Source organism: Haliotis asinina, chromosome 7, assembly GCF_037392515.1.
Source record: "Haliotis asinina isolate JCU_RB_2024 chromosome 7, JCU_Hal_asi_v2, whole genome shotgun sequence".
Classification (NCBI taxonomy): Eukaryota; Metazoa; Mollusca; class Gastropoda; order Lepetellida; family Haliotidae; genus Haliotis; species Haliotis asinina.
In genome coordinates, this window is record NC_090286.1 from 38869348 (window position 1) to 38891046 (window position 21699).

Consider the following 21699-nt stretch of genomic DNA (forward strand, 5'->3'; position numbering starts at 1 on the left):
AATTATATTTCTTTTGAATGGCACATCTTTGCCTGACACAGATGGCAACTGGCACTTACATTGGACTCCATGAGACACAGATATAGCTATTTGTGTGTACGCACGCACGCACGCACGAACGCATACATACCACCGAAGTCCCAGGAAGACAGGACTTCTTGTGAGAATAATTTTCACCAAAGCCTGACCAAGGCGCCATTATTAGCTAAGACATGTTCAGGACATCATTATTAAACATTATATTTAAAATCTTACTCCATGCTTCTCAAACAGCGGTTAGGGCTCCGCATCAATACACCATGGTATCAGTCCACCATGGTGTTACGAAGCAGTCCACTACATTGGTGATCATGTGACGTGTCTCCATGCGTTCTGACTTTGGTTGGATCATGGACGTATGTAGCAGAAGAGCACATAGGACAAGCACAGTTGTAGTGCTCGCCACATATAGCTACTGATGTGGCCAGTTTTACGGCTTGTCTATGTACCAAGGCTTCTGTGTCCGTCTCTTCAGAAGTCATGCCTACAAGGTGTTCAGCCATACTGAGAAGTGACACAGCTGCACAGTTTGGTCATGATGACCGACAGCCTTTGTATAGTTTTTGATCAACGGCTGTGATCAACGTTTAAAAAGTGATCACAAATAAGTAAACATGAAAAGAAACACAAATGTACAAATGTGATGTTATAATATTGGTTATATGTTGTTCTTGATTCATATGGGTTCTCGAAAATTCTGCAGTCTAAGTAAACTTAGGCCCAGGGATATTCGCTACACTCCTACACATCACTGGACCTAAGTTTACTTAGACTTGAATATTCTGCAAATTGTGTGGGAAAGTTTGATCGGCCTGAAGAGACGTTTTAGCAACCCGAAGAAAATACTGATCATTAACAATTAAATCATATATTATATATGATTTCCTTGCTAAAAGAGTGCATGACTTCAGAATACGTCTTTAAAGTTTAAACCAAATTGCCGTTGCTTTTGCAGTTGTTTGCAGGAATTATTCTAAAAACATGAGTGTTAACAACATATGCGCAGTCCAAATGAGCTACCGTTAAAAGATTGAAATGAGAAGGTACTTTATTTCAAGTTCAGGTACAAGGTTCCATCCAATAAGTCGAAAGTAAATATGCACACAACACCAAAAGTAAAACATGTAACGTGTTAAGAGTTTTCCATGTACAAAGATTTGTGGAAAGAAATGTAAGCTCTACATTCGATGAGAATCTAGTTATGGAAGAAATCTTGATTATGTACAGTAAGGGAGCGTCATAACTATTCCCCTCCACAGGAAGTTGGCTTGATCATGTGGATGCTCAAGATGTGGAAACATGTAACAAGGAAAGCAGCTATGAACAGTGAGTGAGTGAGATTAGTTTTACGCCGCACTCAGCAATATTCCAGCTATATGGCCTCGGTCTGAAAATAATCGAGTCTGGACCAGACACTCCAGTGATCAACAGCATGAGCATCGATCTGCGCAACTGGGAACCAATGACATGTTCCAACCATGTCAGCAAGCCTGACCACCCGATCCCGTTAATCGTCTCTTATGGCAAGCATGGGTTGCCTAAAGCCTATTCTACACCGGACCCTCAAGGATTCAACTATAAAAAGACTTTGACAACGACTTTTGACCTCCATCTAGACAGATATCCTCAAAATAAGCTTGAAAGTAAAATCAGTAGAGTCTGAAGAAACACGTCCCTATTGCTGGCACTTTGCATTGACTAAAATAGCTATGATCAAGCCCCGAACTGTGTGAAAGAATTTGTGACACCATTTGTAAATCTCTTAGTATATACGAAGTTGCCGAGCATGAACAAGGGCCATAACTCTGTAGAACTAAGTTAAGACATTCATTTTCGCTCATAAGAGATAGGGGCCACTGCCGTTGATGTGTAACATTTCACTTCTCACAATTAAATTGTATTCGACAAACTTGTTCCCATAATTCAAGACAGTACCTTAGAGCATATTTGACATCAAAACTTCAGTTCTCAATGTTTTCAGAGAACTGTGGATTTTAGGATGTACAAGTGGAAGTAGTGTTACTAAGAACGAAATAAAAAAATAATGTTTCTGGTTTCGTTATCCCAGGTTTGACCGTCCTCCTTATAGTGCTGAATATGGTTCTCAGGCTGTGGTGAGGGCCTGGAAGAAAAATACCCGTCTTTAGACAGAGAGATCTATTTAAAAAGACATGGTTCATATAGATTGAATGATAAAGGTATAATTAACCGAAACAAACCGACCTGTGAAACTGACGTATGTGCGGCCGATCATTTTGTCTACTTATTGCATCTCGACTCCTGGCACGGAGCGACATGCTGTAGTTTGTGTACAGCAGATGACTTACCAAAACCGTAATTGTTGACATGCACAGGAACTCGATATTTGTGGCAAGATTCCATTTGGATGAGGCACCTAAAAATCAATTTCAAGAAAAAATAAATTAACTTTTCACTTTTCGTGGCTATTATGCCATGTCGTCTATGAATTGCACCAAAAGGCAAAAAACAAACCCTTTTTCTGTTTCTGTTTCCAAACTATCACGTTGAGAGGATAGTTTGAATTTATCGCAGTTTAAAAATTGAATGTGGTAGGGGTCAGTAGTTATCACTATTCATCTGGATGCCTATTCATCTGGATACAAAATTTTCTTAGCTCCAAGGTGGAGGTAAATCCTATTATCACCCCAAACTGTGGTCCACAGGAGATATCGCCTGTATGAGATCGTATGATATCTCCTTGGAGATATCGTATAACAGAAGATTTTACACACTGCTCTGACAATGCTATGACGTCATGAACTTGAAGATGTCACAATGCTATAACATCCCTGTACTGCAAATCTGATTGTAGTACAGTGTAGAGATGTACATTTTTCATTGAAAACTAATGAAGAATGATTTTTTTTATAATAAAAAGAATGTCACACGCGGCAAGCCTCGTATATTTGTAACGTTGTCAGCTTGTGTTGATATAACTGATATCAGTAGACAATTGGGTAAGATTCTCTATACCTTAACATAGACTTAAGGTAGTCTGGCTTCTAAGGCTGTTTTATACACAGGCACCTAGAGCCATACACCGGAAATAATTGTTTACTTAAGGAAGGGTTTAACACAACTGATAACTTCCAGATTTAAGCATGCATTCTATTCAAGACAACGTACAAAAAATAGGAAAGTGATGAAATCTGAAACAAACTGAACGTTACCACTGTAATAAATGTGTAATGAAGACAGAGCTGTACACAATGTGAATACTGATTCAAGTTTGTAAAATTAAATATATCTATAACAGTTTGGAAAACTTACCACAGATATCTGGATTTACATAATATTTATAAGCGCAAGCTGGGCAAATGTCTACATCACGCAGCGTTGAACAGAACGTGCTGTTTGGAATCTGGGGACATTTTTCTGCACAGTCCTGACCATACCAGCCAGCATCACAGCTGGTGCACTCTCCCGTGGCTTTGTCACAGGTTTTACATGTGGAGGGACACTCTATGCGGCAGAACGGACTATACCACCCGTCAACACACGTGTCTGGTCTGCAGGTTCCATCTGGATTACAAGACATCCGCTTGCACTTCTCAATGCAGTCTGACTGGCAGTCGGGTCCAAAGTAGTGGGAATTACAGGACTCACATGCGTCGGGTCCGTTACATCTTGCACATCTCTTATTACACTTAATGTTGCACTGAGTTCCCCAGAATCCGTCCTTGCACCCCTTCGTACAGTTAGGTTGTCCGTTGGTTGCTAGAGTACACTGAAGGTCAACGCAATTATTTGGGCACTCATACTGACACTTGGGGCCATAGTTGTGAGATTCAGCACATCCATGAAGACAAAGTCCAGAAGAGTCACACTGCAGATCTTTACAATAGGTGCAGCCACAGGCTTCCACAGTACCTGAAAAAAAAACGGATATTCAGTCGGCTTAATTTATTGTGTTTACGACGAACTTTATTCAGACAAACGCCAAAACCATCAAGCTTATTTAAATACAATTATAAATAACAAAAAATAAACTTGAAAGATGGGTTTTACGGCATAAGTTTATCTGACCTGTTCTGGTATATATGTGCCTTTTTCACTGTAACTGTAATACGGTACTTAGTACTTTGAATACTGTGTTTGATACTTTGTTTTCACTTCTATTTCTCCTAGTTTCATTTGCAACACATAACGTGATCAGCATGTGTTAATTAAATTGTATGACGTCATATACTCAACGACACCAATGCACGTAAATCTCTAAAACATGAAGTATATAGAGAGATTTCTCTATTTGAGAGAAACGCCAATCAACGTACCTGGATATGCAAGTGTCAGAGTTATCATGCCTAGTTTGTTTCCCCACACTGGAATCAGTACACCCAGCATTACGAGAAGAGTGCTGGGGTGAAGAACCCAAGAGGATGCCCCTGGCAAACAGGCACCATCGACTTGGACGCAACGTCCACTTGGGCAGTCTTTGCACCTCTCATCACAATGTTCCTTGTAGTATCCGGCTTTGCAGCCTTCAGCACAGTTGCCAGTTTGTTTGTCACAGTAGACTTTCTTGGTCGATTGCTCCTCGTCACAGTTGGGCGGGCAGTGCCGATCGCACCCTGGGCCCCAGAAACCTTGAGGACATGTTTTAGGGCAATCTACACAAGCGGTCAGAATGAGTCCAAATAATACTGAAACAACAGTCGGAAATACATGTTTTACAACTATTTTCGAATATAATTGATACAAAAATTTAGAAATGCTTCAATGCTTTATTTCACAAAAGAACATATGGCCCATTAAAGTTGAAGATCTTTTCACTCAGGACCTGCTTTGGATAAATGATAAATGCTATGCTGCCATGTTGGCACTTGTGGTGCCAATTCATCTGTACAATGTGCGACGTTTATAATTATTCCTTAAGCTTATAATGTTTCACAGGTCTCCGTAATAACTCAGTCCAACATCATGAAGTGTGTTTCCAACTATGGCTTCAACAAGGGATAGGTTCGTCAGCCACAAAGTTACAGTAACAACATTACACGGATGTGACTAGAACAAGTCTCAAATGGGAGTAGTTTCATCGAACACTTTGCAGTATGAATGCGATAGCTTACTTTTTCCAGATATAGTTTTACAATTGCCGTCGTGTACCGTGAAGCACTGTCCGGTTCGGGCTGTAACGTGGCCACTACAAGTGTTCGATACCATTCAGAAACACTAAACCTTTTTTTTTCTCAAGCATATCTGTGGTCTTGCAAAGATTGATGCAACAGGAAAACAGTTTCTGGTGACCCCAAAATGCTGGAAGAATTATGATACCTTTATGCAAAAGGTCAGCAAGTCTTGACATGCAGAGCAGGTGCCAGTTTCTAAATCAATAATGATAACGTCTGGTACTTTCCTCACAACGGAGTATATAACAACAGTTTGAAATACAGGTTTTACAGTTACATGTAGTTTATTGTGGTTTCCTCATCCTAAAGAGGTACCAATTTCACATTTGGGTGGACACACAGTTACAGTACTTTGTCCAAGTTTACTAAATGTAGCTGTATCTGCAGCTAGTGCACGTACTCACATGACTACCATCTGGTCATCTACCAACGGATTTGTGGATTCTTTTAAGTGCACAAGGTTGTGTACTGTACACTGTAGGTTCTGACCACACGGAAAGTGTCTGCACCCAAGGTTGACTCCAAGGTTTTTACACCAGATCACGGGTTGGCTCGATGCCAACTCCTTAACCTCGCTGGATCACTAGCCTGGCGCTTCAGCCAGCTCGTCCACCGCATCCCTTGATTCTCTGTGGTGCATCGAGTCCTGCAGTTCAGGATCATACTGAAGATCAACCCCTGACACGGCATGTGTCTGGAGATGAGAATCCGGTAGATGGTGCTTCTCGAGGCATGATTTTGTGAAGTCCAAATGGTTAACAGACCCAGACTTTGTACGGAAGCCAAAGCCATTGCTGATTGCATAATCTGATTACAACTTTCTGTCTGAAGACGATAAAAAGGAAGGTCATTGCATCACGTACGGGAGAAAGACCAGTGAAATGCGAAACCGGTCGTTTGAAACATTACTCACGGTGGGGTCCGACAATTTGATGTAATCTGCCATTGTGTCAGAGAGCCTATGAATGACAGCGAACAAAATCCGATCAAACAGACAGGATGCGGATCCGCAGTTTCACTCTTTCTCTAGAAGCGTGTTCGGTGTAGCAATTATAGAGCTTTTATGCATTAACATTCCAACTGAAGGAAGGAGTAGACCTGTTCGGGTTATTCACATTGAGAATCGCTTGTGGTCGTGTCGTAGGGTCCGGAACTGGAACCAAAGAAACTGGAGGCGAGTCTGGTTGAGCAATGAATCACGATTTCTTCTTCACGGGCGAGATGGAAGGCAGCGTGTTTACCATCGGAGAAATGGCCATTTTGCCCCAAATTGCGTCAGGTCGACAGATTCGGTGGGGGTGCCATGGTGTGGGGTGTGATTTCTAGTACAGAAAGATCCAAAGATCTAACTTAGTAGCCATCTCTGTAGAAGGCGCCATTTTGGTCCTCAAACCAAGTCTCAGTAGCAGCAATAAGCTCATTATCATTCTGAAATCTACGACCACGCAAGTGTTTCTTGAGATTTGGGAACAGATGGTAATCACTTGGTGCCAGGTCTGGAGAGTAGGGGGGGCATGCGGCAAGATTTCGTACCCGCATTCCTGGACAGCAGTGGCTGCAACGCGAGTGGTGTGTACTGGAGCATTGTCTTGATGTAGAAGAATACCACGTCTGATCTTACCCCGGCGCTTCTCCTTGATTGACTGTCGCACTTGCCTCAACAAGTTAGCGTAATATTCCCCATTCATTGTTCTTCCTTTTGGTAAGTAATCAATGTGGATGACGCCTTTGCTATTCCAGAAGACTGTCACCATTACCTTTTGCACTGATCTGGAGGCTTTGAACTTTTTGGTCCTGGGAGAAGTGACATGTTTCCATTCCATGGATTCTTGTTTGCTCTCATAGTGGTGGATCCAGGTTTCATCACAGGTTACTAGCTTGAAGTGAAAATCTTCTGGATTCTTGTTGTATCTGGTTAGCATGGAGTTGCTTATGGTGACCCTTGTTTGCTTCATTCAGCATTCTCGGCACCCATCTTGCGCACACCTTAGACATGACGAGATGTTCATGAAGAATTGTCTCGATGGATCCGTGTGAAATGCCTGTGGTCTCCTCTAACTCGTGGAATGTGATTCGACGATTTTCCAGCACAAGTCTATGCACTCTGTCAATGTTTTCCTGACTAGTGCTTGTTGTTGGGAGACCTGGACAGGGGTCACCTTCAAGACTCTCTCTACCATGCTTAAATTCATCGACCCATCATTTGATGGTAGCAGATGAAGGGGAAGACTTCCCATAAACTGCTGAAAGCCTTTCTTCAATGTTCTTCTCCGAGTTTCCTTCAAGAACTAAAAACTTAATTACTGCTCTATACTCAATTTTATTCATTTTTCACTGCCCTGAGGGTGTCTCTTTCTGTCAATGTGAGCTGTTCAATAACTTCTGAGTGTAGGATACCAAAACTTATATATCACATCAGCTACACCCCAGGGTTCAATGTCGTACCATAAGGCTGTGACATGTGGGTATGAAAAATGCATAAGGCTCAAAACTTATTGACATCACCTCGTACTAATGTGGATAAATTAATGGCTGATTTATATTTTACTGTTATTATATTGCAAGGCGTATTTTATTAGGTTGGTTGTTTCATAGTTTTAAGACGACGTCTGCCAATAAGATACCTATTTTCCCCCAATACATTGACTTGATTTAATAAACAATCAAGGTAATTTCATCGCCAAAAGGAATGTTTTAGTTAAGATAAAAGAACTGAAAACACTGTTAATATTAATTTGAATAGATGCATTCACATATCGAATAACGTCTGTTTAGTGTTAAGCATTAAAAACCTTGTTGTAAGAGTAATCATTTCCATTACTGAAACGTGAAATACTCATTCATTAAGAAAGGAGTAGCTTCAGATGACAGTGTGTTAAACCGATTTAAAACCACCGAACTAAGTTTCTCAAAGTCATTCGAGAGCCTGTTTGGATTGCATCATATTTTCCAGACGACGAGACAAAATCTAAAACTGCTCTTTGATATTGGGGACCAAAATTGTTCCTTAACAAAATGCATCAACCTCAAGCACAGTACTTCTGAGATTATGCCTTACGTTGTAATGGCCATTGCATGTAATTAGATACTAGTAATGTTCGATATCTTCAGGTGTATTATAGTAGCGGGAGTCATGTCCCTTGATCTGATGTTTATCACGAATCCTTACTATGTTTTACGAGGCAGGTCTCTGTAATAAATCAATCGAAGTGGTGTTGCGATCTGTGGTTTCAACATGGAATAAGTTCGTCAGCCACAAAGATAAAATGCATGGTGTCCAGGAAGGGTTAGAATAATCATGCAAACAAACACAATTATGATATGAGTATAATGGGGGTTCTAAGCTGTGGATGTTGCGATACATTTTCCACGTGTACACCTACAGTTAACTTTAAACTTTTGTAGGTTTACTTACAGTCTGAAGTCCCATTGCAATAGAGAGATGAAATAAGATGTGATCAGCTGATAATTCTACTTCAGTATGAATACTAGTGAGTGAGTGAGTGAGTGAGTGAGTGAGTGAGTATATTCTCACACCGCATTCAGCAATGTGTCAGCTATATAGCGGTGGTCTGTATATAATTGAGTCTGGACCAGACAATCCAGTGATCAACAGCATGAGCATCGATCTGCGCACTTTGGAACCGATGACATGTGCCAACCAAGTCAGCGAGCCTGACCACCCGATCCCGTTAGGCGCCTCTTACTAGCATGGGTTACTGAAGGCCAATATTTTAACCCGGGCCTTCAAGGGTATTAGTATGAATACTACAAGCTAAAACCTAGACATGATCTAACACTATTCAACATTACAGGTTCGTGATCAGGAAAACGCTAAATACATACATGAGAGCAAATAACGAGGAAATCTATCATTCTTTATTCATGCATGTAAAAGTGTTAGTATAGATACCCGGCAAAGCGCAAACATAGAAGGGAACACTTACAATATCGGGGAAGTGATAATGCATACAGGTCCATCATCATATCAATCCAATGTATCTGCAAAATATATATTCATAGTTTTCAGTGACTTGTGTCCAAGGCACAACATCTGGACCCCAGCTGCCCCCCCCCCCCCCCCCCCCCCCCCCCCCCCCCCCGTTCATTATGTCAATGTACTTGTCAAACGCTCGGTTTAAGGAGTCTGGATATTACTGGTCAGTGATAGATCCCTGGGCAATCCCCCCCCAACTGAGCATGCACGTGCTGGCCGCTAAAAGTAACCAAATCATTACAAGCAATTACTACCTCGGTAATTAAAGCACATTCTGGCCAGTTGCTTCGCATGTTCAACAAAGATAACGAGGGGCCTTAATTACTAATGACCCATCGCTGACCGTGACCCATCGCTGACCGGGAGATAAGGGGGAAGAGCTAAAACAAAGACTTAGACTGACCAACCCTGGGTATATATAACGGCTCTAACAATAGAGTCGGGGAGAGAGAGAGAGAGAGGAGCGAGACGCGATAGCCTACACGTGTGTGTAACTAAGAATAAAGAGTTGTGGACCCGAGACAGACTTGTGTCGTTCATGTACTGGACATCCACGGAGAGACACAACACCACCACACCTAAGTACAACCATCCAACCCACAGTGCGATGGTGGAGGAATAAGTACAACCTCACATCCCTCCGTGCGATACTGGTGGAGACAGATCTCGGTGCCTCTTCAAGCCAAGCAGACAAGACCAAACCAAAAGGTTAGTCCTGAACTGTATACTTTGTCTAGGGTCCACAACTAACTGCCGACCAGTTCTCTCTCCATAATTTGACAGAAATCCCAAAGCATTCCTAGGTGCTGCAAAATCTACCGACCTCCCATGCCTACGACTTGCCGTAACGTTCTACCTGTCAGGCAGTGTGTGTGTCAATAACTCTTTGCATTTCTGTGTGACAGTGTGGAAATTCACACCACTGTCGCTCAACGAACAGAATTCTGTTCGGTACAGGATCATCCCAGGCTGTATTTCTATATAACCAGTTGATCTCGACGACGGGACTTACACCTTTGTCCAGCAGACCTCACCAAGACCAGGACTCACTTCCCAAGCAGACCAGGGTCACCACACCAGTCTCCAGTCATCACACCCCGCTCCATCCAAACAAGACCGGACAAGTCACTGTGAACCGTGTGAAAGAACTGTCATTGTGTGCATTACCAAGAAAGCCGTTTACGTATTCACTCGGGTAAGCACACTTTCCTTTTGCATATTACCACTTACGTAGTTCGTACTTATTACACCTGACCAAAATACACCTGTATATATATTGTTCAAGCATGTCCATCTTTAAACTGAATCCCCTAAACGCAGACGACCGTCTTCCCCTCTTAGTCACAGAATCGATTAACTCGCCCCCACATTCTAAATCTACCCCTAAACAGGTCGACCTAAGCTCCCTCGACCCCTACTCCTCCCAGTGGGTGACCTTTGATGATACCACTTTAGACACACGCCATACCGGTCACACAGTCACCCTTCCTGCACCCCCAAGTTACGGCAATCCCTGTCCCTCACCCCTCACCCCTCCACCTTCCCAGTCATTGCCACTAAACCCTCGCACACGTAACCCCTCCCCTTCACCGCCACCTCGCCACCCTACTCACCGGGATCCTCCCCCTTCCCATACACTCTCTACCCTGTCCAGGGCCATTAACTGTTCCCGTCTCCCACTTCCCATGTTTGATGGTAAGGACCCCATAGCCGCATCTGCTTGGCTAAAACGGTATGAGAAGTTCGCCTCTGCCCAACACTATACCGACGACGATCATATTGATATCTTCCCCCTTTACTTAACCCACCTAGCATCAGAATGGTATGAAGGGACGAAAGATACCTCATGTATGTCCTGGCCGGAGTTAAGGGCTGCTTTTCTACGCAGATATTCCCCATCATCCATAAGCTTGTTAACTCGCCACAACGCCTTACTGGATAGGAAGCAAAGGTCTGGTGAAACCTTCCCCGCCTTTCTTCAGTCCATCAGGCATGAGGCTGAATTACTCCACCGGAATGATGATGGATATATCAAAGATCTGATTTTGCGAAATAGTCTGCCCCATATACGCCAGTTCATCCTGACTCATCCCCACGACAGTCTAGATCAAATAATTGAAAGTGCAGAAATTGCGGACGCCACGTCAGGGTTGACTGATTCTAAATCTGAACAACTTATGGCAGCAATTAATGCTCTCTCTTCCCAAGTCAGCGCCCTCCACACGGAACATGTTAATGCAATCACCCCTGGCTATCATCCTCATCAAATTACACACCCTGGTATGTCAGGTACTGCATCCAAGAACTATAGCCACTTAAATGCCAATGCTCATCAACGCCCATTCCCATACCGTTCTAACCCCTCCCAATATCATCAACAGTCAGTCCCCGCCCCAAAGTCATTCCCCAGGGGTGGACCACAACACCAGCCCCCAAAACAATTCCGCTGTAAGGGTTGCGGTTACTTCCACTCCTCTCCACAAGAGTGTCGTGCACAGTACCTCCGCTGTTACAACTGTAACCAGCTAGGGCACCTGCTTAGAACATGCTCCCTCCCCCAGCAACGCCGCGCATGATATCAGGCGCCTCCCGTTACCGACTCACGCTGCCATCATGCAGCCCAAGGGAGGCATGTCGACCAATCCGATAACATGAACTTTAACTCCACACAGACCCCCAAGCTAAACATCTCCGGGTTTCTAAACAATGTTAGTCTGACCCACAGTACTATTGCCATGACAATTAACGGCACACCCCTGAAGGCCCTTGTCGATAGCGGGGCTTGCGCCAGTTGCATTGGGCAAACACAATATGAACGGTTGGGGGGACCTTCCACCTTCCCACTCATTACCGACAGGAGTACCAAGTTAGCAGGGCCCGACGGTACCACCCTTAAGGTCCCCGGGTCTGTCGACTTAGTTGTAACCATTGGTGACCTTCATCTGACGCACACATTTTTTGTAGTTGAAGCATTACAGCATGACGTCCTACTGGGTCTTGACTTCTTAACGGACCAGTCGGCCTTTATCGACTACCCCAACAACAAACTCTGCCTTGCTAATGGTCGCACTGAGACGCCATTCCTAGCCCCTCCCACAGATGGTTCCTTAGTCGCCCATTGTCAACATTCAGTCAAAATTCCCCCGCGCTCGGAATTATGCTTCATGTTAACGGTACCTTCTGACGACCTATTAGAATCCACTGGCATTCTTCAACCATTAAGTACTTTGACCCAGTCACATAAGGTCATTGGTAGTCATTGTTTAGTGAACTGTGTCAGCTCTCAGGCTCCCTATCGTTTACTCAACCCTAATTATCGGGAGATCACATTACCCCCTAGCACGCCCATTGCTTTGTTCGAACCCTTGGACACTGACTTTGACTTAGGTCCCCTCCGTGACCCCCCACCGGACATCTCCAGTATTAATCACATTACCATGACCGACGGCCCTACTGATGATGACCTCAGGCTACGAGCTGCTGACCTTAACATTGATCTGTCACAAGCTGACTTGTCCTCCGACCAAAAGCAAACGTTGTTGTCCTTTATTGGGCGTCACTGGGATTGCTTTGCAAAAGATCTCACGGAACTCGGCAGGACACACCTTTTTTCACACTCTATCGACACTGGTGACAATAAACCTGTTCGAAAACGCCCCTACCCAGTCCACCCGAAACACAGACGCGACTTAGACTCTCACATTAAGGACATGTTAGACAATGACATCATTGAACCATCCTTTTCTCCATGGTCTGCCCCTGTCCTCCTGGTCAAAAAGAAATCCAATGAAACACGCTTCTGCATTGATTTTCGCGGGCTCAACAAGGTATCCTCAGTTCAACATTTTCCGATAGGAAATATCGATGAATCCTTGATGTCCCTCGGAAATAGTCACCCAGTCATTTTCTCATCCCTTGACATGATGAGCGGCTATCATCAAATTCCGATGTCGTCTGATAGTCGTGAGAAAACTGCATTTATCGTACCCGGTCACGGCCAGTTTCAATTCAAAGTCATGCCCTTCGGTCTTGTCAACGCTCCCAGCTGTTTTGCATTTATCATGTCATCCCTGTTCTCAGGCATGACGTACAAGTACGTTCTAACATACTTAGATGACGTGCTCGTTCACAGTTCATCTTTCGAGGAACACCTCCAACATTTAGAATCAGTTTTCAACAAATTTAAGGAAGCTGGGCTTAAACTGAAACCATCAAAGTGTCAGTTCGCGGTCAAAGACATTCCATACCTTGGCCACATTATATCCAAACATGGTGTATCCACGGACCCAAGCAAAGTTGCCAGTGTACAAACATATCCCCGTCCAGCCAACGTCCGTGAACTGCGCGCATTTCTGGGCCTAACATCCTACTACAGAAAATTTATAAGGGGTTATGCGTCTACAGCCAGTCCCCTCCATGCCTTACTGCATAAAAATGTGCCGTTCACTTGGAACGACGAAACAGAGAAAGCATTTCTAAAAATGAAGGACAGTCTGACCTCGGCACCAGTACTGGCATACCCTGATTTTGACAAACCATTTATCTTAGCTTGTGATGCATGTGAGAGTAGTATGGGCTAGGTGTTGTCACAGATGAATGACAATCATGAAGAACACCCCATAGCCTTTGGGGGCAAAAGTCTCAACAAAGCCCAAAGACTATACCCGGTAACCCAAAAGGAATGCCTCGCCATTGTGGAAGGTATCAAGCATTTCAAAGCCTACCTGGTATATAACAAATTTACGGTCATCACTGATCACTCGGCTCTTCAGTTCCTCAAATCAATCAAGGATGCCACTGGCAAGTTGGGTCGCTGGTCCCTCATGCTGAGCCAGTACGATTTTGACATCCGGTATGTGCCAGGTCCCAAGAATGGGAACGCTGACGGTATGAGTCGCCGCACATATGCCACAGCGGTCCTATATGATGATGATGATGATGTACAAGGTTTACATACCATCACGCCCTCTCAACCAGATTCCAATACGGGGACTGACCCCCAGGAGGACCCCTGCACATCCCCTATAGACTATTGTAGAGCAGTGGGCATTTCAGCTACCCAGCTTGCTACTCTTCAACAGCAGGACACGGCCTTTGCAGACATTATCAGATATCTTGCTGATAACACCCTTCCCGATGATGATAAAACCGCCCGCCGTGTATTGTTACAGGCACCCGATTACGTCATGGATGAGGGTCTACTCATCCACCACTACACGCCTCAAGATCAAGGCGGCTTTCCTAAACGGTGCTTTAGACAACTGTGCATACCAGCCCCTTTACACCACGAAGTCATGAAGGCTTACCATGACAGTTTTCTGTCATCTCACCTTGGAGTGGACAGGTGCTATGCCTCCATTAGACTCAAATACTACTGGCCTGGCATGTACCAGTTCGTTAAAATGTGGGTTGGCTCGTGTACGGACTGTCAGGCTGCAAAGAGGTACACGCATTACCACCCTGCCCCTCTCCGACCATTACCTTTTGTTGACGTGTTTGAACGATGGTCTATTGACCTCATCGGCAAACTTACGAAAACAGTCGACGGATATCAATACGTTCTAGTGTGTGTTGATTCAGCATCAAGGTGGAGCGAAGCGTTTCCACTTAAGACCAAAACAAGCACAGAAGTCGCATCGGTGCTGTTTGACAACATCATATGCCGGTACTCATGTCCCCGGGCACTCCTTACCGATCGAGGCACTGAAATGACATCTAAACTGATGTCTGAGTTATGCAAGATATTGGGCGTTCATCGCCTTAGAACGTCACCCTTCCATGCCCAATGCAATGCAGCGGTTGAACGTATGAACGCAGTGATCTCCCAAGCAATCCGAACATATTGTGAGGATGCTAAAGAGGCGTGGCCTTACATTCTCCCTAGTATAATGGCGGGTTACAGACTGAGTCCCGCTATTAACTCCACAGGCTACTCTCCATATTTCATGTTGTTTGGCAGAGAACCCCGTATGCCACTAGACAATATTTTGCAACCCATCCCTGAAAATCTTCCGGACAGTACCCAGACAGATTTGCGCGAACTACTTGACAATCTTGAAATGGCTCGGAATATAGCCACACAGAATGTCCAAGCAGCTCAGGCCGCTTACAAAGCCAGATACGATAAAAGCGCACAAGCCCCGACATTTACGGTGGGCCAGAAAGTATGGCTGAAAAAAGGCAACCTTCAATCACACCTCAGTCGGAAACTACAGCGCCCATGGGAGGGTCCATATTACATCATCTTTGCATATGAAACCCCCAACTACCTCTTACGACAATGTGGGACAAACAAACCCCTTAAAGCCCCAGTACATGCAAATCGCCTGAGGCCATACGTCGGAGAGGAGAGCCGACCTAAACCCCTACCGTTAGAATTAGCTCCCCCCGCAAACCCTCATCACAGACAGAATAATCAGCCAGCTGAACGCTCCACCGAAAGGTCTTCGACACAATCCCTGACCCCAACACGTACAACTGACTTGACCAATCAGGATTGGGACCCTGAGGACGACGTTCCCCTCTCTGTTCTCAGACGGACGTTGCAGACAGCCTCGAACAGGCCCCCATCTAACGACGGACAGTCCACAGAACCATTTATACAACAGCTCTTGTCCTCAAAACGCATAGGAGGTGTCCAACACTTTAGGGTGAAGTATCTAAACAACCCTACCCCCCAGTGGGTTTCTCAAACCCACATTCCCGCGTACATTATAGAAGACTACTATGCGCAGTGTACTCTGAAAAGCAGACAAAAAGTAAGTGCCCGAAAAAAACGTAGCAAAGCCCAAACTGTAACATTCACCCAGTAACAACGATCACAAGTTACACAATCCACACTGTTGTAAATAGCAAGTCTACCAATTAGTCGTGTATATATGTGTGAATACGTCATGTGAATACGTCATATGCAACACCACCATACCCAGACACAGAACTCCCGCAACACATATCACCGCGACCACTTCTTTAGTACCACATTCACTCCCACACACAATTTTATTACACCACCATGTTTGGAATGCCGATTATCATGTCTCCCACTGAACCAGCACAAATAGATAGCTTATCAAATTTCCTACCTAGGTACAAATAGTGAAGCAGTCCAGATATTTCTCAGTGGTAAGCAAAACAATAACCTTGTAGCGGCCGAATGTCTGAATGTCCAGAAAGTAAAGGTGAAAGGTAAAGGGAAATATGCATAGTTGCAAACTCATTGCATACCACCTGTATGAATGACGAGGGAAGCGAGAACGCAATATAGGGGTTATGAAAGAATATGTATGTCCGAAGGAGAAGGTGTCAACTGTGGGAAATCAGGTACAGGGCAACCACAGCCAAAAGAGCCATCACGCCATTGTCTGGGGACCCTGGAGAGACGCCAGTAGTTATAATACGTTGAAGGAAGTAGAAGAGTAGTGATGCGTGAACGAGGCGTCAGCTGTCGGAATCAGGTACAGGACAACCACAGGCAAAAGAGCCATCACGCCATTGTCTGGGGACCCTGGAGAGACGCCAGTAGTTATAGTACGTTGAAGGAAGTAGTAGAGTAGTGATGAGAAGGAGGTGTCAACTGTGGGAAAGCAGGTACAGGGCAACCACAGGCAAAAGAGCCATCACGCCATTGCCTGGGGACCCTGGAGAGACACCAGGTGTTTGTCGCTCTGCGGCAGGGTTAGCTGATGGATTCCACCGTCTACCCGTCCCTTGGCCACGGACGGGTCCACAGGCGTGCTCGATACCCATGGAAGAGTGTTTAGAGCGATCATTCACTCGTTCGGAAGTCCCGGTAGTGTAGGGCCAGCTAACCTAAGGAACATTTGTGTAGAGGAATGACGTCATTAGTGAATAAGGTGCATACAGGTGTTACGAGAAGAGTAGTTTTCGAACTGAGGATGAATGGGTGCACAGAAGGCACCATAAAGGGTGAATGCTTAAACCAAATAGTTGAACGGCCAGTCCACCACTGAGAACTAAGTCTAATCACGTACCTGTTTCCCCCCTGTTTACCAAATATATATATATACCGTATACATTTTTATGCAGGATGAGGTGCCTGCAAGCTTGGTCGCTGCTGCTTACCATACTGTATAGTACGAACGGTCAGGACCATGACCGCCTACACTATGGGACCTTGTTCTCGGAAAGAGGGAAACTCACAGCTTTCGACGAATCTTGGACCCATACCTTTGCACTAGAGCTACCAGAGCTTACCTTCCTAACAGATCTTATGAGATTCCATCTTGTCTTAAACAGGATGACTCAACATGTAAAAATACACACTTTCTTGTAAGCACCATTTTGACCTTTGTACGTAGCATGTGGGGAGTTGACGTGTGTTGTCCAGTATACAACCGCCCCCATCCGCTTGGCGAACGAAACTTTCAACAAACTCATTAAGACGGACAAACAACTCAGTGTCAATTTAAAACACGTGGTCGCCCAAGCCAAGGCCAACCAAATTATATATACCGACCCATCGGACCCACTCTTTATAAAATCACTGGGTGACGACTCCTCGGTATTTAATTGGTCAGACCCATTCGCATATCTGAACTTTGCAGTATGGGGTACGTTAATTGTATTTGGTGGCCTACTTTTCTCAATGAATCGCCGAATCGGTATGCTGCGAGTTCAACTATTGGCTCGAGGCATTGCCGCCATAACAGTCACAACCACACCTAACAAACTAGTGTGGACGCCCTCCACTCCAGCTCCTGTAGTAACAACACCCTCCGTCACTGACCTAGTCAAATCCTACTTCAGACTTGAAGTCGTCATCCTAGTCATTATGTTTATCATGACTACCTCCTTAATAGTATACATATACAAACTGAAGACAACAGTGACATCATCCGTCATATTATGCTTCTCATCAGGGTCCGATTCAATTTGTTTAAACATAGCCACAATAAGCGCCCCACCGCTAGTGCTGTCACTCTCCCACGCTCACTACTCCCCCACGTCAGTAGCCATTCACCGCACCCCCAAGTTGTTGTCCGATCAAGTCACGATCACCTGGCCGGACAGCAACCTGTCTGTAGTGAATATCACATCACAAACTCGAATTCCCCTGCCAACAGATATAGCCATTTCGAAACTGAACGCAAAAAGATTAAAACGCATTATGAAGACACGTTATGTCCTGAATCTATATATAGTACATGCTCACGTCCATTACCCTCTCAAAGCTGTCCGGGGACCCGACCAGTCCACCAACCACCCCAACCAGCCACCACCCCACTACAGCCAAAGACTGTACCCGTCTCTTGGTGGCCAGGCTTAAATGAAACTGGTTAGGCAACCCCCCCCCCCCCCCTTCCCTTCACTAAAATAGAATATACCTCCCTTGTTCCTTCCATTCCCCCACCAATCACCCCACCTACCACCTCCTACCCCACCCCCATCCTAGATTCGAAATGTATCCCCTGTCACTGCAGTCTGCTAAGAAACCCACACCGTACACACCAATGATGGTCTGTCGCACCTACATCATTGGCTATCACACATTTTACATACACTTTTTCATACACATTTATACGTTTATCACTTATTGTCATTGTAGCCTGTACATATGTTATTAGTTTATACTGTCAAAAATGGGTCCACAGTCTATCCTCAAATATTAATGTCCATTTTCTTCAGGCCACTTATAGTATGCCCACCAGTATACTTACTACGTAACCGGATTGTCTAAAACCTGTGTATGTCCATCTTGTAGCATACCTTTCGGCATGTACGACCGTTAATTCTTTTCTATTGTCCATCACTTCAAACTATTGTGTAATAGACTAGGTCATATACCCCATATATGTCCATTTGTACCATTAATGTTTCATTGATTTTTTTTTATGTCCATCACCTCATGTGACTTGTTTTTACTCATTGTAAACAGTGTATTGACACACATAATGTAAGCTCAGGGTTGGTCACGGTCTTTTGCTCTCATTTTCACCATAAGGACGTGAGGTCACGTCCTTACTATACGACGGGGAAGTGTGTCCAAGGCACAACATCTGGACCCCAGCTGGCCCCCCCGTTCATTATGTCAATGTACTTGTCAAACGCTCGGTTTAAGGAGTCTGGATATTACTGGTCAGTGATAGATCATGGTCCCTGGGCAATACCCGGCATAACTACAGGCGGTCAATAGGTGACCAGCCGGTCCCCCCCCAACTGAGCATGCACGTGCTGGCCGCTAAAAGTAACCAAATCATTACAAGCAATTACTACCTCGGTAATTAAAGCACATTCTGGCCAGTTGCTTCGCATGTTCAACAAAGATAACGAGGGGCCTTAATTACTAATGACCCATCGCTGACCGTGACCCATCGCTAAAACAAAGACTTAGACTGACCAACCCTGGGTATATATACATATGGAAATTAATTAAGCAACACCAAATTCAAAGACACATAAAAACTTAACAAAGTTTAACGAAGTAATTTTGATGATTGATTATTCAATTTTGATGTATTGACATACAGCATGAGCTTTTCATGGGTTGATATGACGCGCGTGAAGCTTGCACAGCGCACGTGCATTGCTTTAACCTCAACTTTCGAAAAATGCACTTTTTCCCTGGGGTGTTTACAAGCGCAGGTTGTCGATTGCATTCGGTTTTTCATTCATTTCAATGTCATGGCACGTAGGAAATTATCAGAGGCCACTCGTTGGCAAATAATCGGCATGAGGAATGCTGGTATGTCTCTAAGACAAATCGGGACTCAAATCGGACGACATCATTCCATAATTTCAAAACTTTTGAAAAAATACCGGGCCACTAATGAAGTTAAAGACCTGCCTAGACCAGGAAGACCCAGGAAGACCACAGTCCGGGAGGACAGAGCTTTACTGAGACTTGTACGGCGCAGGTCCTTCGACTCGAGCTCTCGGTTGAGACAGGAGTGGCTTCCAGGGAGACCCATCTCGAACAGGACTGTTCGGAATCGTCTGAAAGCTGCAGGATACCGGGCAAGGAGGCCAATCAAGCGACCCAGACTGTCTCCAGCCCATAAGGCAGCCCGACTGGCCTGGTGTAATGACCGTTTGCACTGGAACATTGCCTCTTGGAGGAAGGTCCATTTCTCAGATGAGAGCCGGTTCTTGCTGCACATGGTGGACGGTCGTACTCGGGTCTGGAGGCAGAGGGACACAGCAATGGCTCCACGGAACATCCAGGAGACTGTGGCCTTTGGGGGAGGTTCCGTTATGGTATGGGGGTGCATTTCCATGAACTGCAAGTTGGATATCATTACCATCCGTGGCAACCTTAACGGTGTTCGTTACCAACAGGAGGTTCTTGACAGGGCTGTGGTACCTCATTTTGAGAACCATCCTCTGGCAACGAGACCCATATTTATGGACGACAATGCTAGACCTCACAGGGCGCATGCTGTAAATGATTTTTTGCGGCAAAATGCAATTGACAGAATTCCATGGCCTGCCATGAGCCCTGACCTCAACCCCATTGAACATTTGTGGGACTTTATTGGCCGTCGTGTGAGGCAGAGAGACCCACCAGTCCATAATCTCAACGAATTGACGGCTGCCCTGCATGAGGAGTGGAACAGGATCCCCCAGAATCAGATCCGGAGACTCATCCAAGGAATGAGGAGGCGTCTGGAATCGGTGGTGCGTGCGCAGGGAGGACACACTAGATATTGATGAAAGTCGGTGTGCAGACTCTCAGATGACTGTTCTTTCTTTCCATGTGACATTTGTGTTAATACACCTGACAACAACGTCTGTGGATGAATAGTAAATTGTGTCCATTTTTTCATGAATTTAAGACAGTTTTAAGAATTTGGATTTCGTTGCAATAAAGCAAAGTCTTGATACTTTTTCCCTTTAAGTTGTTTGTCAGAGATCGTCTGTTGAATAAAAAAGTGTCAAACTATATCAACCCGGCATATTTTGATTGTCAGAACACTTCAAAGTTGCTCCAATAGAAAAAATTGGGGTGTTGCTTGATTAATTTCCAGGTGTATATAACGGCTCTAACAATAGAGTCGGGGAGAGAGAGAGAGAGAGGAGCGAGACGCGATAGCCTACACGTGTGTGTAACTAAGAATAAAGAGTTGTGGACCCGAGACAGACTTGTGTCGTTCATGTACTGGACATCCACGGAGAGACACAACACCACCACACCTAAGTACAACCATCCAACCCACAGTGCGATGGTGGAGGAATAAGTACAACCTCACATCCCTCCGTGCGATACTTGCCATTGCTTGTTCCAGTATCACTTTACGTATTTATGACGATGAAAGTGAAACAACAACAGTATATTCGAAAACAAATGCATTTAAATACTGTTTGATTATCACTGTATGGAAAATATCATAAGGCATGAGAATACAGATTAGTACTTACCGCTGACACCAGGGGAAACCATGTAGGCCATAAAGATTTGATTTTCTGTATGGTTTCAATGAGCTGTTTACAACACAGTGATATCCTCTAGCTAAAGATAGAGCTAACTTGTATGCATACCTGTGTGTTGCAGAGGGT

General features: G+C 44.6%; 2 protein-coding genes across 3 annotated transcripts; one reads left to right on the forward strand and one right to left on the reverse strand.

The window, feature by feature from the left end:
- Positions 1-1061: 1061 nt before the first annotated feature.
- LOC137291403 (scavenger receptor class F member 1-like) lies at positions 1062-21660 on the reverse strand. 2 transcript variants are annotated; one of them, XM_067822738.1, is made up of 7 exons: positions 21562-21637; positions 10199-10314; positions 9137-9191; positions 4335-4703; positions 3331-3930; positions 2367-2434; positions 1062-2161 (listed from the first exon to the last, which is right to left on the reverse strand). In XM_067822738.1, the coding sequence occupies exons 3-7, from the start codon at positions 9174-9176 to the stop codon at positions 2144-2146; spliced, it is 1095 nt and encodes a 364-aa protein (XP_067678839.1). In that variant the 5' UTR covers positions 9177-9191; positions 10199-10314; positions 21562-21637; the 3' UTR covers positions 1062-2143. The 2 variants fall into 2 exon arrangements, with proteins under 2 accessions (XP_067678839.1, XP_067678840.1); XM_067822739.1 differs by lacking the exon at positions 10199-10314 and having other exon boundaries at positions 1067-2161; positions 21562-21660.
- On the forward strand, positions 10473-11762 carry LOC137291986 (uncharacterized). The gene has a single exon (XM_067823538.1). It carries the CDS (start codon positions 10473-10475, stop codon positions 11760-11762), a length of 1290 nt encoding a protein of 429 aa, XP_067679639.1.
- Positions 21661-21699: the final 39 nt, after the last annotated feature.

Coding starts and splice junctions, on each gene's coding strand:
- LOC137291986 (XM_067823538.1), top strand. CDS start 10,473: ATGTCCATCTTTAAACTGAATCCCCTAAACGCAGACGACCGTCTTCCC.
- LOC137291403 (XM_067822738.1), bottom strand. CDS start 9,176: ATGATGATGGACCTGTATGCATTATCACTTCCCCGATATT. Junction 4,704..9,136: donor ATTATCACTTCCCCGATATT/GTAAGTGTTCCC, acceptor CTGTTGTTTCAG/TATTATTTGGACTCATTCTG. Junction 2,435..3,330: donor TGTAAATCCAGATATCTGTG/GTAAGTTTTCCA, acceptor ATTGATTTTTAG/GTGCCTCATCCAAATGGAAT.